This window comes from Hipposideros armiger, unplaced genomic scaffold (assembly GCF_001890085.2).
Source record: "Hipposideros armiger isolate ML-2016 unplaced genomic scaffold, ASM189008v1 scaffold_818, whole genome shotgun sequence".
Lineage (NCBI taxonomy): Eukaryota > Metazoa > Chordata > Mammalia > Chiroptera > Hipposideridae > Hipposideros > Hipposideros armiger.
In genome coordinates this window covers 718854-736075 of record NW_017732168.1, presented here as the reverse complement: position 1 = coordinate 736075, position 17222 = coordinate 718854, and the positions used below count along the sequence as shown (strand labels likewise).

General features: G+C 40.7%; 1 protein-coding gene across 2 annotated transcripts in view; it reads right to left on the bottom strand.

The window, feature by feature from the left end:
• The window catches only part of NEK11 (NIMA related kinase 11), a 217400-nt gene that overhangs the window by 63383 nt on the left and 136795 nt on the right, over positions 1-17222 (bottom strand). For both annotated transcript variants that reach the window (XM_019628930.1, XM_019628931.1), the window contains one exon: positions 15259-15373. In XM_019628930.1, the coding sequence (XP_019484475.1) occupies positions 15259-15373 (115 nt within the window). The remainder of the gene's footprint in view (positions 1-15258; positions 15374-17222) is intronic.

Below are 17222 nucleotides of genomic sequence, written 5' to 3'. Positions count from 1 at the left end.
GGTAGAGGGAAACATCCCTATAGACTCATAAGGGTAGGACTTATGTGTCTGTCTGGCTTGCGGTTATATTCTGTATTCTCTGTTCCCAGCAGAGTAGGTACCCAATAAATAGCTGTTGAAGTTTGAATGTTGATGAAAGTGGTGTTCATGGAAAGCTTTGCTGAAGGATCTGAAAGCCAATTACCTATAGCAAAAAGATTGGTCAGGATACAAAGTTACCAGGATATAATGGTGCCTACAAGGATAATGGCCATGGGAAATCTCTAAAAGGAAGAATTCCAGAATTCCTAAAAGGAAGCCTAGAAAGACGGGTGGTGGGGTGGGGTGGGGGAAACAGGCGATTTTGAAAAGATTTCTACAGAACCAGACATAGCAGAAACTTTTGAAGCTCGGAGAGGCCTACTGCCACTTGAGAAAAGAAAGTCAATTATAACCTATCTCTCAGAAGGAAAAGAAACACCACTGGCTTTTTAGAAAAAATCACTACAAAGAACATAAAATTTCAGTCACATAGGAACCAAAATGAACACACATTGCTTAGATCACACAAGCATCTTGGAGATGGGAACTTACAAATCACAATTCCACGTGCCAGGCTGTGTACTAAACAGACCATTACCGAAAAACAGACGAGAAGCATACCCACAACTAACGGCATTCCAGGCCCGCTCTTTCCTGGTTCAACTGTCAGGCCTCACCTGCCTGAGTAAGCCTCACTAACTCAGCCTTTGGTAACTCGCTCTACAGGTGTCACTAATGACTGCTGGCTATTTCACTTGACCCTTCACCTCTAATTAAATTCTATTCCCTCTTTAGTCTTGTGTAATCTGCTGGTTTGAACACTTCGATTCATTAACATGATCAACTGGTTTTCAATAAATATAATTTGTGCTCTTCACTGGTAGGGAGGGAATTGTTATTGGATAAAGTCTGAAAGACCTCTGGGGCTTCCGCCTGCCATATGTTTAGTCTGAGGCAATGTAATGGTATGGCTGTACTGGGCCCTGATACAATCTGGAGATAGGACACCTGTCACCATTTCTTCCATTTAGCGGAAAGCTGGCTTCTATTTAGGAGAAAATAACTTTTACTGGACTGAAAATGTTATGGACTTGGGTCTGGGTCCCAGTTCAACAATAACTCTTTCATGTTCACCTCTTTGCACCTCGATGTCCTCATGTACCAAAAAGAGTTATTAATACGTGTTGTCAGTATTTCCCAATTAAGAATTAGACAATGAGGAAAACAGAATTTGTTGTGAGTTTGATTTTCAGACAGTTGAAATATAAGATCAACATTTAATAATTGTGGTGACTATTGAAACAGGTTTCCCACTGGAATTACCTGTGGAGCTTCAAAAAAATTTAGGTGGCAAGATTGTATCCTTGAGCAGTGCTGCTGCATAGGACTTTTCTGCTATGGTGGAATGTTCTAGAAGTGTGCTGTCCACTATGGTAACCACTAACCACATGTGATTCTTCAGCATTTTCTCCTCCAGGTTTATTGAAATATAATTGACACATAACATTGTATTGGTTTTAGCACTTGATGTGTCTAATGTGATTGAGGAACAGATTTTTAAATTTTATTTAATTTTAATTACAGTCATGAGCTGCTTAATGATGGTGATGTGTTTTGAGAAATGTGCCATTAGCTGATTTCATTGTTGTGCAAACATCAGAGTGCACTTACCCAAACCTAGATAGGATAGCCCACTACACTCCTAGGCTGTATGGTATAGTCATTGCTCCCAGGCTATAAGCCTGTATAGTATGTTACTGTACAAAACAACATAAGCTTCAATCAAGCCCAAGAGAAAATGATGCAATCGAGAGACATGGTAAACATCAGATGTATGAGGCTGTTACCAGCATAACATGGCATACTGTTTTAAAGCAATTTTTTTTAAAAGATTTTTATTGGGGAATTGGGGGGATGGGAACAGTGCTGGGGAATTGGGGGAAGGGGAACAGACAAGTTGCTGTCGTTTTGTTCTTCAGTCTAGTTGTGGAGGACGTTGCTTCACTGGCCCAAGTTGGCACCATCACTGCGCTCTTCCCGGGTGAGGCACATCAGTTGCCGGCTTCTGGACGGCTGCTCACTGCAGCTGCTGGCCGCTCACGCTGGCTGCTGGCTACACACGGTAGCCCATGGCAACCCACTGCCACAGGGGCTGCAGCCTATGCCGTCGCCGGCGACTCACGGCAGCCCAGCTCCAGGTTGAGCTGTTGTTCAGCATCTTAGCTGTGGAGGGCAGTGTCACTGGCCCTCATATGTGGGATCTGAACCTGGGCTCTCTGGCATCCCAAGCCAGCTCCCAACCATCGCGCCACTTGGCCGGCCCAGCAATTTTTTTTTAATAAGTAGAAAGAGTAAAATAATGATGAAAAGTATGGTATAGTAAATATATAAACTGGTAACATTGTCAGTTATTATCATTATCAAGTGTTAGGTACTATACATAATTGTATGTGCTGTGCTTTTATATGACTGACAGCACAGTAGGTTTGTTTATACCAGCATCAGCACAAACACATGAGTAATGCATTGCTCTAGGACTTTTCATCAGCTACAATGTCACAAGGTGACAGGAATTTTTCAGCTCCATTATAATCTTCCAGGACCACTGTCATATATGCAGTCTGTCATTGGCTGAAACATTATGTGGTGCGTGACTATAATTAAAATTTGAATTTAAATAACCCCATGTGGCCAGTGGCTATCTAATTTGGACAGCACAGGTTTAGACAAATTGTGCTGCATCACCAGGGAACTTGTTACAAATGCAAATTCTTGAGCTCCATCTCAGACCTACTGAATCAGAAGCTCTGGCATGGGGCTCTGCCAGAGGTGTGCCAATAAATGTTTCCTAACTGGCTCTTAGGGAGAGAGACGCCCTGATTAGTAGCATGAGTCAATTTCCCTGGTGTAAATATTCTCACCATAACGGATTTGAAGCTCCTGACATGATATCACTGCACATGAGATTAGAAGAAGATGCATACAATAGGCTCTGAGAATCCATACAGGATTCCGATAAGCAGCCCAATTAGAAAGCCCAGAGTCAGAACACATATAACCAAAGTCACCTTGAGTAGCCAGGTGATCATCCCCAGCCTCTGTGTTTAATGTAGCTTGACTCAGATTATTAAGATCTGCTGACTCCTGAGCATGGACAAGCCTGAGCCTTGGTCTCTCGAAGTGGAGGGTCACACCCAACCTGCCTTCCATCAGAGCAACAATTCCAAACCCTCCACCAACTTGATAAGATAAATGACATCACAGGCATATCCCACTCCAGTGGTAGACCCAAGATATAAGCAATATTGACCCTCTAACCAAAACTCCCACTCTTTTCTCCCACTGAAAAAAAAAGAATAAGAATTATGTTATTATTATATTAAAGTAATCTAGAATCTACTCCAATTAAATTTTAAGAAAATCTCTTACAAATTTCGGAAAATTCTAAAGATACTTTATAATTGTTTACAACATACGGTAGTCAAAAAATACTGTTTGAACAAGTCACTACGTTACTTCTTGGGCATGCCTTTCTTTAAAATAAATACAGCCTGCCTATCTCACCAGATTCAGTAAGAATCAAATGCTTTAACTACACACAGTCATATCTGGAATAGTCTAATTCCATGTGGGAGGCAAAATCATACATTCATCTGAAATGGGCGCAGACTTTATCCTATCTTAGAAATCTATGCTACAGAAAAGCAGCCTGATGAAATTTCTTTATATTCTAACTAAAGGATAAACTAATAGAAAACTCAGAGCAACTTGTTTAAAACCAGGAAGTCATTTACACATACACACAGCCTCCAAGGCAGAGTGCAGAACAAATCCATATGCATCAAACTTCCTGATTTCATTACAAACTCAGAGCGAGTGCGATTAAAATAACTGCATGCATTACCTGAATATTTCCATTACGAAAGTCATTGAATTTAGCCTAAATCCCACATGAGACTATGGTGGAAAAACTAATGTATATTCTTGCCCTTATTATGTGTCTTAATACAAAATATATTTGCATTTATAATGTATTTAAAGAAAATAGCTGGAAATTTTAACTGCCAGTTTATGGGCTCAAGATGACTAGTAAAGGAGCATCTTTCAAAGAAAGAATATGGTCCCAGTTTCTACTTCTGGGGATAAGAATGACATCCCTGACTGACCTACAGGAGGACACACATGTTTGTATGGACGTGGCTTTGATTCTAGAAACTGTCCACTGTCTTGACAAAGAAGATAATTTTTTCTTGGTGCTAAATAAACAGACCCAGATGGACCTACTTAAGATCATAATTTGACAAATGGAACTAGCCAACTTGAGTGATTGTATAGTTCTCATAAACGCAGAAACTATAGCAAGTAAAAGTATTACATTCCAAATCATACTTAATTCATATAGTGACAATGCTTATAAGCTATAATTAGAAGGCCACCTGGGGGGTTAAAAACTGAAATATTATTCAGAATCAATTCAAATATTTTATGTAGAACCTGAGAAAATATTGCAACTTGCTTTGACATTGTATTCTTTCAGTAAGAAATTGTGCACTTTCTATGTTTCATGTACTGTGCTAAGCTCCTTGTCTACCATCTAATTTATTCCTCACTTAATACCCCAAACTGGCTATTATTATTATTCCCATTATACGGGTGAGAAAATGAAGGCTTGGAAATATTAATTTTTTTGCCCAAGTTCACACAGCTGATAAATGGCAGAAGCGGGAAAAAGATAAAGTCTGGCTCCAAATCTCTTTGAAGTACATCAGCAGCTTCCAATCTAGTGCATTTTAGTGAAATATCTGTGGATATTCCAAAAGTTTTAGTCATTCTTACTTTATTGGAAGTCAGGTTACTCTAAGTCAGAGGAAAGTATTGAATTATAGCCTGTTTATCCAAATGGAATGACTCAAATTAACCACAGTGCTATCTATGGAGGGATGGATGTCTCCCAGATCTTCCAAGAGCTTGCTCAACAGCTAGTTGCAAGGCATACAGTGGGCTGACAGCCTCCAACTGCAACATTTGAGAACCTGCTGAACATTTGAGCTGGTGGAGATGGTAGGGCACAGCATTTCTGGCCAATGTGAGGTTCCTCAATCGGAAGTCTTTGATCCAGAATGCCCCAGTGGGCTGACTGAGACTGTCCCAGGGCTTCAGTGAAGTCTGAACTCTTCCTATCCACTCCCCCTCCCTTTGTGCTTGATTTCCATAGGTGTCAGGCTTACATCACAGTCTGAAGACTCTATCTACTCCTGATCCCACTCCTACTATTCTTGCAACAAAAATTCCCTCAATACATCTCTTGTACTTCTAACACTGTCTTAGTGTCTGCTTCCCAGAGGACCCAGCTGACACAACGACTAAAAAGTGTTTTCATAGAGAGACCCTATCAAGCCTGTTAAAAAACAAAAAGTAATCCCCCAACCAGTGTTTGCTCATGCTCTGTCATATGTAAAGTATTGTCATGGATTTCATGGGGAGACTAAGCTGCTGCAAACAAAAAAAGACAAGTGTGCACCTGCAACACAGACTCTACTTTAGAAAACCCCTTTATTCCCATAATGTGTACATTTAGCAAATATATTGAGGAGTCTGGGAGAATTACCTTATGGTGATGTGAGCACTTCTATTAAACTAAATACTGTTCTAAATACAGTTATTGCAGAAGAGGAAACCATATTTTTGCACTGTTGGTGGGTTACATAAGAGGTTATTTAAATGTAGAGCTATCTACAAAGAAAGTGGCAATGGCTGGGGGACTCAAAAAGCGTGCCTGGAGGGTTTCTACTCCCATGTCTCTGAAACACCTTTATTTTTCATCTTTCCAGTATCCACCTGGTAAAATTAGATTACCATTTCCCTTAAGAAGAAAGAGTAAAAAATGATAGGAGAACACCAATGTACACAGACTAGTTCTTCTGGCAGCTTGTTATTCTATTACTTCGTTAACTACATTAACCTCTGTGAGAAATATATGCTGTTTATGACAACAAGCATTATAAGAACGTTTCCCTGGATTTAGTCATTCATCCAATGAATATTCACCAAGCGTCAGCTCAGAGCGGGGACTGTCAGCAGGTGGAAACACAATGATGAATAAGACAGGCATGGTTCATGTTCTCACTGAGTTTCCAGTCTAGCTCAGTGCTTCCCAAACTTTAATGTGCATCTGAATCACTGAGGCTTTGCTAAAAATGCATCTTCTGATCTAGTACTTCTAAAGTGGGGTTTGAGAGTCTCCGTTCTCCCAAGTTCTCAGGGTGCTAGAGAGGCTGGTCCTCAGACCATGCTCTGAGTAAAAAGGGCCTGGCTTGTTGGTGCTCAGCTGCTTGCTTTGACACACTCCCATACTGTGAGTGCTTCTCAGGGGTGCCATCCAATTCGAAACCATGAATACTGTCAGTATAACAGGAAACATGTACTTTTACTATAATGCCTAGTAGGTGGAATTTTGAGCTGAGAGATCAATGATTATGGGAGTGTGATTTACTGAAAGTAAAAAGTAAGAGGTGAGGTATGGGATGACATCAAGATGGTTGCAGAGAACGATGGAGTTCTGGGAACAGGTGAGAACGTGGCCTGTGAGCACGTTGGCACAGTCAGGGCACTGACCCACTCTCCTCATCAATGACACAGAGCTAATGGGGCAAAGGGAAACATTAAAAATTGTTTTTCCATAACCTACTGTTTCTTAACCAGCAGTCACTCTCTAGCCCTCATGAGTATACCACTAAAATTTCTCACGCGGGGTGCCATGAACACACAAAGGCTAGTCTTGTTCAAAATATGTAATCTCATAAATAAAAGGAGGCCAAATATATAACTGCAGATCATTTTTTCATAAGCAACTGCTTATGCAAATTGTTAAATTATTATATCTCAAAATGAGGTTGTGGGGAAGTAGAGGGTAGAAGGAAGAAGTGGAGTTAATTTAATTCTATACTGTTTGGAGCCAGGAAAACAGGCCACGTAGAGGTAAGCTGGGGAGAGGGGCTGGGTTTGCTCATTTACCCTAGATTCAAAGGAGAAATTAACCTGAGAGATAAAAGGGGTAAAGTCACTTTGATCTCTGCAACCCTAAATGCTCAGGTGCAAAATGCAGTGAAAACTCATCTACAAACATGTATTTAGCCAAATAATATTTAATAGTAAGAAGAAACTCCCATTAACAATTTAAAGCCAGATAAAGAAACCTAGACAAGTCAAGGTATTAGCAGGAAAGGACAATCAAGGTTAGCTGTGACCCTGGGTATGTAGAACTACACTGCACATTTATAAAACTATTCTGACGTGTGCACAGAATGCTAAGTGGAATTTATGAAGAACTGATCTGGCAACATCAGAGACAAGCCTAACTGGTGAGCTGCAAATGCTGGCAATATCACAAACACACTTTTTGCAGACAGACACAAAAAATGACTTTTTAAGAAAAACTCAAATTCGGGGCTGGCTGAGTGGCTCGTTGGTTAAGAGTTGGCTTAGGAGTGTGAGCTCTGAGCAGCAGGGCTGCCAGTTTGGATCCCACATGGGGGCCAGTGACGCTGCGCCCTCTACAGCTAACATGGTGAACAACAGCACGACCTGGAGCTGGGCTGCCATGAATTGCCAGTGATGGCATAGGCTGCAGTGGGGCTGCAGTGGGCTGCCATAAGCTACCATGTGTGGCTGGCAGCCAGCGTGAGCGGCCAGCAGCCGGCGTGAGCTGCCGTGAGCCACTATGAGCGGCCGTCCAATGGCCGGCGACTGATCTGCCTCACCCAGGAAAAGCACAATAATAACACCAACATGGGCCAGTGAAGCGACGTCCTCCACAACTAGACTGAAGAACAAAAGGACAGCAACTTGTCTGTCCCCCTTCCCCGATTCCCCAATGCTGTTCCCTCCTCCAAATCCCCAATAAAATCTTTAAAAAAAAAGAATAAGTCAAATTCACTATACTGCCCATACATAGACATACTATTATGAAACATGACAATTATTTTCAAACCTTTTGTAGGTTTCCTATTTGAAATTTTTTTTTTTTTTTTAGAAACAAGAGAAAAAGAGAAGCCAGAAAATGCTGTTAGTTATGAGTGACAAAAGGTATCAGATACTATGGTTCCTTGCTAGAAACCTTTTTTTTTTCCTCTTCTTTTCTTTTCTGGGGACATGCTATTTAACTTCAGAAAAATGAAAGAGTTTGATAAGTGAATCTGGGAGATAGCTGATACTGATATGGCTCTCCCTGCTAAACAAAACATAAAGCCCTTTTACAAAGATCAGAGAGGACAAATTTAAATGCCTAGCACAAATACCTAAACATCAAAGCAAAATATCTCAATCACTTCAACAACCAATTAACACATGAATCAAAGACGGTTATCTGACTGGAAGCAGACACTATCCAATGTCACTATATTCATTTTCTCCGGTAGTCAAACTTCCTTTGGGCATCGTGATGATGCTCTCCAGGCAGCAGGCACATGAGCACTGAGTACAACAGTGAAACTTGCATACATGGAAAATAATTTCACCAACTAAAGGAAAACCATACCGTGGTATGTCCAAAATGCTGCCTGCAGCACACATTATATGAGGTTTTAACCTATTATGCCAGGGGTGCCAAAAAAATGTATACTAGTGGACACTTTGGTCAACGTTGCTCAAGCAATAGTTCGCTGTAATCAGAAGTGTCTGGACGCGGATGGTCACCACTTTGAGAACCTCTTGTAATTGCAGAAGTCAAACGTGACTTGTATTCATCTTTGGTTATTGGTATATATTGAGTATTACAATTTTAATAGCTTTTTCCTTTCTTAAAATGTGTATACTTTTTTTGGCACCCACTGTTTTGTATTCTGTCCTACTTTAAAGCCATCATTCATGCTTATTTAATTTTCTGCTTAAATGATTAATTCCAAACCTGAGCCACGATAGGCCGAGCAAGGCCACTTAAGGATGCTCTCTGCCTGATCAGCAGGGCCCTTAGTTTAATAACTACTGTATAATTTATATTCAGTTAAGGGATGGACCATGGAGTCCCATACAGCTTTCCCAGGAGAGAAGCTTATTTTGAGATGCCCATGGGTGCTGACTTCCTTTACGAATCACTGACGTCCTAAGGACTGATTTTCTTCCTATTTCTATTCTGTCTGCTGAGGACACAACAGTGAAGTGGCTGCTTGGGCGGGTATTATTCTGCATCCAGTTTAATTTTTTGTATTAGATATAGTCTTTTAAATTTCAGTTAGAGGCACCTACCCAGCTTGCCATGTGGAAGGAACGCTCTAAATGATTAAGTATGCCTCGGGGGGAATCGGCGCATCTTCATTCAATATTAGATTCATTCTCATTACCCTCTTGAGCTCAGAAAATTAAGGAGTGATGGCAGGAGTAAATACGAGTCATGTGGAAACACAGATATTACTCAGTGGAATACATGACAAATATGAAACAAAAGCACCACGGATTTATATTTATAAATCAAGTATTTAAGACATCTAGAGCTCTGGAAGTGGTGGGATATCTAGGAATACAGAAGTGACCCCTGGTACTTTGTCTTCTTTCTCGAGAGCTAACGAGCCAGGCAGCTCCGCCAGCTTCTCTGTCTGGGCTGGGGTTTGGAGTCTGGGCTGTTGCTCTTTGTTGTTTTATGCTCAGGCTGCTTTCTTAGGTACCGGGTCCTTGTAGACCTGCTGCTATGGTTCCCACCCCAGCAGTGTGAGCCGCCCACTATAACGGCTGATGAGAGGAGCTGAGGGATCCCAGCCCTCTTTCTTTATTTTATTTTATTTTTTTTAATTTTTATTTATTGTTATTTTTAGTTTCAGGTGTACAGAACAATGCAATAATTATCCTTTTCACCCTTCACACAGAAGCAACCCCCCTCCCCCATCTACTGCCCTCCCACCCCCGATATCATGCTTATCTATTACAATTCCGTTGACTCCATTCCCACTCTCTACTGCACGTCCCGTGACTATATGTATATATAGTTATAGTTGACATACAATATTATTCAACATCAGCTTCAGAAATACAGTGCTGTGGTCAGGCCTCTACACCAACTATTGAAGTGGTCTCCCTAACAAGACATGAGTCCATCTGGCCCCCTAAAAAATATTTACAACTTTATTGATTATATTCCCCAGACTGTCTTTTCTATCACTGAGGCCATATTGTAATTACCAATTTGTATTGTCTCATCCCTTCCCCTTCTCTTTCATCCCCATCCCCTCTCAACTAGCAACCCTCAGTTTTTCCTCTGTGTCTCTGAGACTACTTCTGTTTAAATTTCTCATTTATTCAGTTTTTTAGAATCCACATATAAGTGAGATCATATGGTATTTGTCTTTCCCTGACTGACTTATTTCACTTAGCATAATGTTCTCTAGTTCCATCCATATTGTTGCAAATGGTACTATTTCCTTCTTCTTTATAGCTGAGTAATACTCCATTGTATAAATGTACCATAGTTTCTTAATCCAGTCGTCTACTGATGGGCATTTCGGTTGTTTCCAAGTCTTAGCTATTGTGAGTAGCACAGCAATGAACATAGGGGTGCATATATTTTTTCGAATTAATGTCTTGGGTTTTTCTGGATAAATACCTAAGAGTGGAATTGCTGGGTCATAAGGTAGTTCCATTTCCAGTTTTTTGAGATACGTCCATACTGACTTCCATAGTGGCTGCACTAGTCTGCAGTCCCACCAACGGTGCACCAGGGTTCCCTTTTCCCCACAGCCTCGCCAGCACTTGTTGTTTGTTGATTTATTGATGATAGCCATTCTGACCGGGGTGAGGTGGTATCTCATTGTGGTTTTATTTGCATTTCCCTAATACTTAGTGAGGTTGAACATTTTTTCATATACCTGTTGGCCATCTGTATGTCCTCTTTAGAGAAATGTCTCTTCATATCCTCTGCCCATTTTTTAATTGCCAGTCCCTCTTCTTTAAATAACCAATTTTCCTCCTGAGAGAAGACCCCAAAACTCTGTTAGCACTCATCGTGGAAGACAATGTTGTTCTGTTGACATTAGAAGAAAACCCCATGATCTTTTCAGGAGTGAGGACTTTGTATCCTAAGGACTAGCTAGAGACCTTCCCAGGCGTTTTCTTTCTCAACAACTTCATCCAAGTCTCTTCCGGCCATTTATTAGTTAAAAGAAAGACTGATGGGCATCATTCATGATGTTTTCTTTTTTTTTTCTGTTTCCTGAATATCTATGCTTTCTTAAATTATCAACTTTATGAGGTATAAATTATAGACAATAAAATGCACTCATTTAAAGTATATATAGAGTTAGTGAGTTTTGACAAATATACACATCTGGGTCACTATCACCACAACCAAGGTATCAAATTTTCCATCACCACAAAAGTTTCTCTTGTGCCCCTTTGGGGTCAGTTCCCACCACCACAACCCCCACTGGCCTCATTTCCATCACTATAGATAAGTGCTGCTAGTTCTAGAGCTTCATAGAGATTCAGCATGAACTCTTTTGTTTGAGGCTCCTTTCACTCAGCATAATGGTTTTGATACTCATCCATAGGATTGTGTGTATCTACAGTGTGTTCCTTTTCATTACATGAATAAACTACAAGTTTGTTTATCCATTAACCTGTTGATTGACACTTGAATTATTTCTAACTTTTGGTGCTCTGAATAGAACTGCCAAGGACATCTGTATACAGATCTCTTATAGACATATTTTCATTTCTCTTAGGTAACTATAAGTGGAATTGCAGAGTGAGTAGATGTTTTCTTTTCTAAAAATTAAAACAATAAAAATATGCCGTTGTCTTAACAGAGTTCAAATCACCTTATTTCCACTTGTACATTTAAAAGGAAGGGATGACACCATAAGTGAGAGAGCAGCCCCCAACTAGAGAAGGCATGTGGACATCCTATGGGCAAGCAGAATGGGACACCATGGGTCAGAGCTTTGTCTGAGCACAGAGAAGAGCTCAGGACTTGCTCAAGGAGTGGCTGAAAGGGAAATTAAAGGTGATGGCTGGTCAAGCTGTGGGCCAGCAGCCAAGGCCTAATTCAGTGCAGCCTCCAACTGTGAATGGCTGGGTTGAGAGCTATGCTCTGAGTGGGGATAGGGCCTACAAGTCTCAGGCTATTCCAGCTTTATAAGAAATGCTCTTTATTTTTATTTATTTTTTTTTAAGAAATGCTATTCTGAAACTGAACTGTGAGTTGCTGAGATAAGGCTAGAGTGCTAGAGTGCAATGAAGTGCCTGGTAAAAATTAATAATGTGCAAGAAATCATCAGCATTACATATAAGTATTTAAATGGGGATAATTTCTTTAATTTTCCAGTTGTGCTTTCTCATTTGATTATAGTGCTTATCCATGACTCTGGCTAGATTAAATCAGCTATAGTCAACTAAACGCATTACAAATGTAAATCGTGTCTTCCCCTATCTTCTTTCTCTGCAACTAACTCCTTACATCCCAGAGGGAATTTTCCAATTCAATATCAAAGACTAATTAAATACTTGGTATAGGAGCTTTAACAAAAATGACTGTGTAACTTTATTTTACATATACATGCTAGATAAAAAAATAAATAGAAACCTCCTCTGGATGCTAAAAGTTTGGAATCAAGTCTTCTAAAAGGAAAAGAGAATGGGAAAAACATTCCCAAAAAAAACATTTCATGGTTCATCAACAAACTCAAGTCTCATGTCTCAGAATTTCATGATTAAGCTATTCGATCACTAATCATCTGGTAGTGGCCTACCATTCTTCTCATCAATCATCAACTACTCAATCATCAACCCGAAGGTTACATGTTCATAGTTCTAAGTCTCCCTTTTCAATTTAATATTTAAGAAAGAACAGAATTCAGAAAATACACATTTACAGAGAGGAATACATAAGGGAAATGTGTAAAGTACTTTACAAGGCTTTTGGCCTAACTAAAAGTACTATGCATTTTGGATCTTACAGCTCATTATGGACATCTAAGAAGTATTTCCTTAATGCTCATGCTATAACATAGTCAAAGGAGTAGATTTCACCATTGCCGGTTTGGCTAGTACATCAACACACAGTCTACCCTACTGAAACCTCCATGCAAAAGGCAAACGGCAAGGTAAGGAGGACACCAGCTGGAGTCTCTTGGTAACAGCTGGAACCTGGGAAGGGCTAGCTTAGGAGTAATTTGGCTACTACAGTTCACAATAATTAGCAAAGAGACACACAAAAAATCTCTGCCTTTGGAAAGTCCAATTCACTTGACTTCACGCACTTGTCTGTTTCTTGCAAATCTATTGCTCTTACCCACTACCTCTCAATACATATACTTTGATGGAAACAGAAAGGGTGATGTACTAGAAAGCCGAAGTTTTAGTCCTTGGGCAAATTACTTAATGTCTTTGGCTCTCATCTATAAAAGGAGTAATAAGCACTTTTCCTACTTGAAACCGAGAGGCTGGGCCCAAACTCGTTGATCCTAGACCACCCATTCAGCATCGGTCCTGAGGCTTCCCCCTTCGTAGGTGGCGATGGCTCTGCCCTCCCTCAGAGCACAGGCAGTCCCTATTGGATGCTGCCCAATGGCCTAAGTCTCAGGAAAGAAAGGCCTGTGGGATAGTCTATGCTTCCAAATTCTGCTTGTGGAAAATAACAAATAATATATAAGAGTCTAAGATAGAAGTCCATCTGACATACACAATCGTCAATGACATCGGTTACCAGATGGCTTCCACAACAGCATTTTAAAAGTTGTCAAATGAGAACCTAGAGAGCCTCAGGTGCTGGTCTCCTTACAGCTGAAGGAGGCGGCACAAGCTCTAACAGCTCCATCGGGAAGACATCGAATGCAAACCTGGGCTGAGATGACCAGCCCATCCAAGTTTCACTCCCTTCATTCTCAGTTTGAGAAAAGGACTCAACTACTGCCACAGAGAGTTGTGACACCACTGTGCAGCCAGACCTGTACACCACTGTACCTCACAGACCTCCGACTACAAGGAGCTTAACTGGCCAAGGGCCCAGCTACTGTGCCCCAAAATCCATGCCTACATTATCTCAGAGGCTACTACACCTCCCCATGGGCCGCTGCCAGAGTGCAGCAGGATTACCGAACCAGGCCTCTGACGGCTGACTTGACTAATGGACTCCCTGATGTGTTGGCTGCCTTTATCTACCTAAGCAGACTAGTACACAACCACTGAACCGCCTCTCTCTTCACTTGAAATAAGACTTGAATCGTGGTCTGATGGTTCTCTCAGCCTTTTCCAGCTCCTTTCCTATTTCCTTTCATGCAGACATTTCCCCTAATAATATCTTTGCACTTTTAGTCCCATCTTGGCATCTGTTTCTCAGATGTCCAGCCTGGCACAGCCTTCATTCATTCAATCATCCATTCATTCATCCATCCATTCATCCATCCATCCATCCATCCATCCATCCATCCATCCATCCATCCACCCACCCAAGAAATATTTGTTGAGTGTCTACAATGTCCTGGCACTGTGTCCTAGGCACTAGGGAGAATGGTACAAGATTGAGAAGATGTCTACTTTCCTACCCCTCCCTTCAGAGTCACATACTGCTCCCCTTTCTTTGGCTCGTACTGTGTACTAGGCACTGAGCTAAGAGCACATCACATGTCTTGTCTTGGTTTTTCCCAGCAACCCTTAAAGGAGGTATTATTCTTGTTTCATGGATAAGGAAACTGAGACCCAGAGAGAGTAAGTTGCCAGGGGTTTCCTTGGCAGCCAACTTTTTTTTACTCCAAAACTCATGTTTTCAACATTAGGCTATGACATGTCCTCCCGATTTGGGTGATAGCTCTGAGTACATTTTTTTCTGCCAATGACTGCACATTCAAATAGTTGATTTTCCAAAGCCTGACTTCAGTTTTCACTTTAAATTTATGAGGGCCAGGAAACCACTTACAGAAGAGAGAAGCAGTGCTTCAGGGCATTCATAGTCCCTCACTGTCCCAAAAGTCAGGTTAATGACAGGATATTTTAACCCACGCAGAAGAGGTCCCTTGCCTGGTGTGAGCTTCTAACTCATCTTCACTATTACAAAGAAGATAGGAGAGGACAGACAAACCCCTTGGCTTCTCTGCTTTTCATCCTGGTCATAGCCCAGCTCTGACAAACTGATCAAAGGGGATCATATACATCCAGGGCTTCTCTCAGAGGCCAGCCAGGCCTCCTGCAGGGCCAACCACACCAGCCCATGTGTCAACTGAAAGCACCCTTCTGATTACTGACGCAAACTCATACCATGATCTCCAAGGTCAGCTAGGGTGTCCTCTACTCTTGACTCAAGCATGCCGAAGTTCAAGGAAGGAATGGGCTGAGATTCAGGCAGGTTCTCTGAAGTTGGGTCATCAAATTCCTTGTGGAAGATAATGAATGATTCATGAGACACTGGTAAAAGGAGACGGTGCTACCACAAATGAAACGATATTCTTGAGAAGACTATTTGGAAACAAAAGCCTGCCTAATCCTCTCCTTAAATATGACATTTCAGATTTTAATAAGGCAGCTTGGGATAAGAGAAACAGCCTTGAATCAAGTCAACATGTGACCTTGGGCAAAGCATTCCATCTCCCATAGCCTCAAGTCTCGAGCCATGACTAGGGTGAGGCAAGCTGAATGCCCAGTGTACAAAACTGAAGGAGACACTGCCATTCAGGCTCAAACAGGAGCGGGATCGGTCGGCAGCTGAGAACAAGTACCTCCTTCAATTCTGTACTCAGGGTGCCACACTTAGCTCACCCTAGTCCAGCCCTGCTCAGTTTCCTCATCTCAAAATTACAGGTATTGGTTTGGATGACTTCCAAGTTGTCTTCCAACTTTAAAAGTTCTGTGATTCTGTGAATTCCAATTTCCTAAAAGAAAGTGATCTAAGAGGCCATATGAAAGAATTCAAAACTTCAAAAAAAAGACAAATTTCTCAAACATATTAATACATTACTTCAATAAATGATTTTGCCTTTTTTTCCACGTGTGTACAATCTACAGCAAATGATGAATTGGCCTATTTTCCTTGATAAATACACTTCATGGAGAACTACTCCAAGAGTGACTTCTTATTAAAAACAGAAAGGAGAGTTCAAACTAATCTTAATAAGTAAAACAAAGCCGTGACACACGGTGATGTAGTATTTGTGAAAATACAGTCAAAATATTTTTCAGAAGTCCATTTGTTGTACTGTATAACAATTGTTGCATGAGGTGAACTGATTTCAAATTTCAAAGGATCAGTGATAGCACACAGAGAACTTTAAGAACAAAGAACAGAGGCTGTTTGAAATGTGTTTTTACGTGTACTTCAGAAATTATTTGAAAATAAGTATTTGGACTCTCAGTTGACTTTGATTTGCTGAATTTCTCTTTGAAGAGATAGAATTGTCATAATTGCTTCTCTTGGAAAGGGAAGGACTTGATCTCATCTTTGATCTGCGTTACTATTTCATGTATGGAGACTTGACCTGCTATGCACTTTTCACAGAAACCCAATTTTGACACCTTCACAAGTGCATACACCATAGAATAAAAAAAAAGACTGGGCTTATTGTGTGTATGATGGTATCTAGTTGTTTTTAAGCTACCATCCTTTGAAGAAAGAGTACCTAACATGATTCTACATTCAACTATGCTTCCAGATTTCAAAGTCCAAATTCAGCCAAGCAGAAAATGTCTGCTAAAATAAAAAGCCCTGATATTTTAGGGTCTGAAAAAAACAAAACAAGCCACTCTCCTAAATACCTCAAGGAATTTTTATAACATGTTTAAGACGTGACATAGCTAGCCCATTCTCTCCCTTAACTCTGATTCTATCTCCTACAATTGCTTTTGAAATATCAAGTGGTTTGCTACAGCTGGCAAGAGAGCAGGAAGAAGGAATAGAGAATAGAGCTCCAATGAGATTAGGAAGAAATGAAATCATAAATATGTGTATGGGCAAAGACAGGAACGTTTTCCTTTTCCCTTTCTCCTTCTTTATCACATTTTTCTTTATCCTCTTGCAATTGATTAATTCAGCTTCTTTCTTATATTTTATTTCATCTTTTTCAGCTCAATAACTTTCCTTGAGTGTTTAAACCCTTCAATATCTCTGCCAAGTGTTTGGCTTCCCGTTTTCGCTCTCCTTTGTTCTCTGAATATCATTTAGCCTGCTTCTCTATTGTGCGTGTGAATATGATTAAACTTGCCCCCTCTGCCTGGCCTCCTCTCTTTAT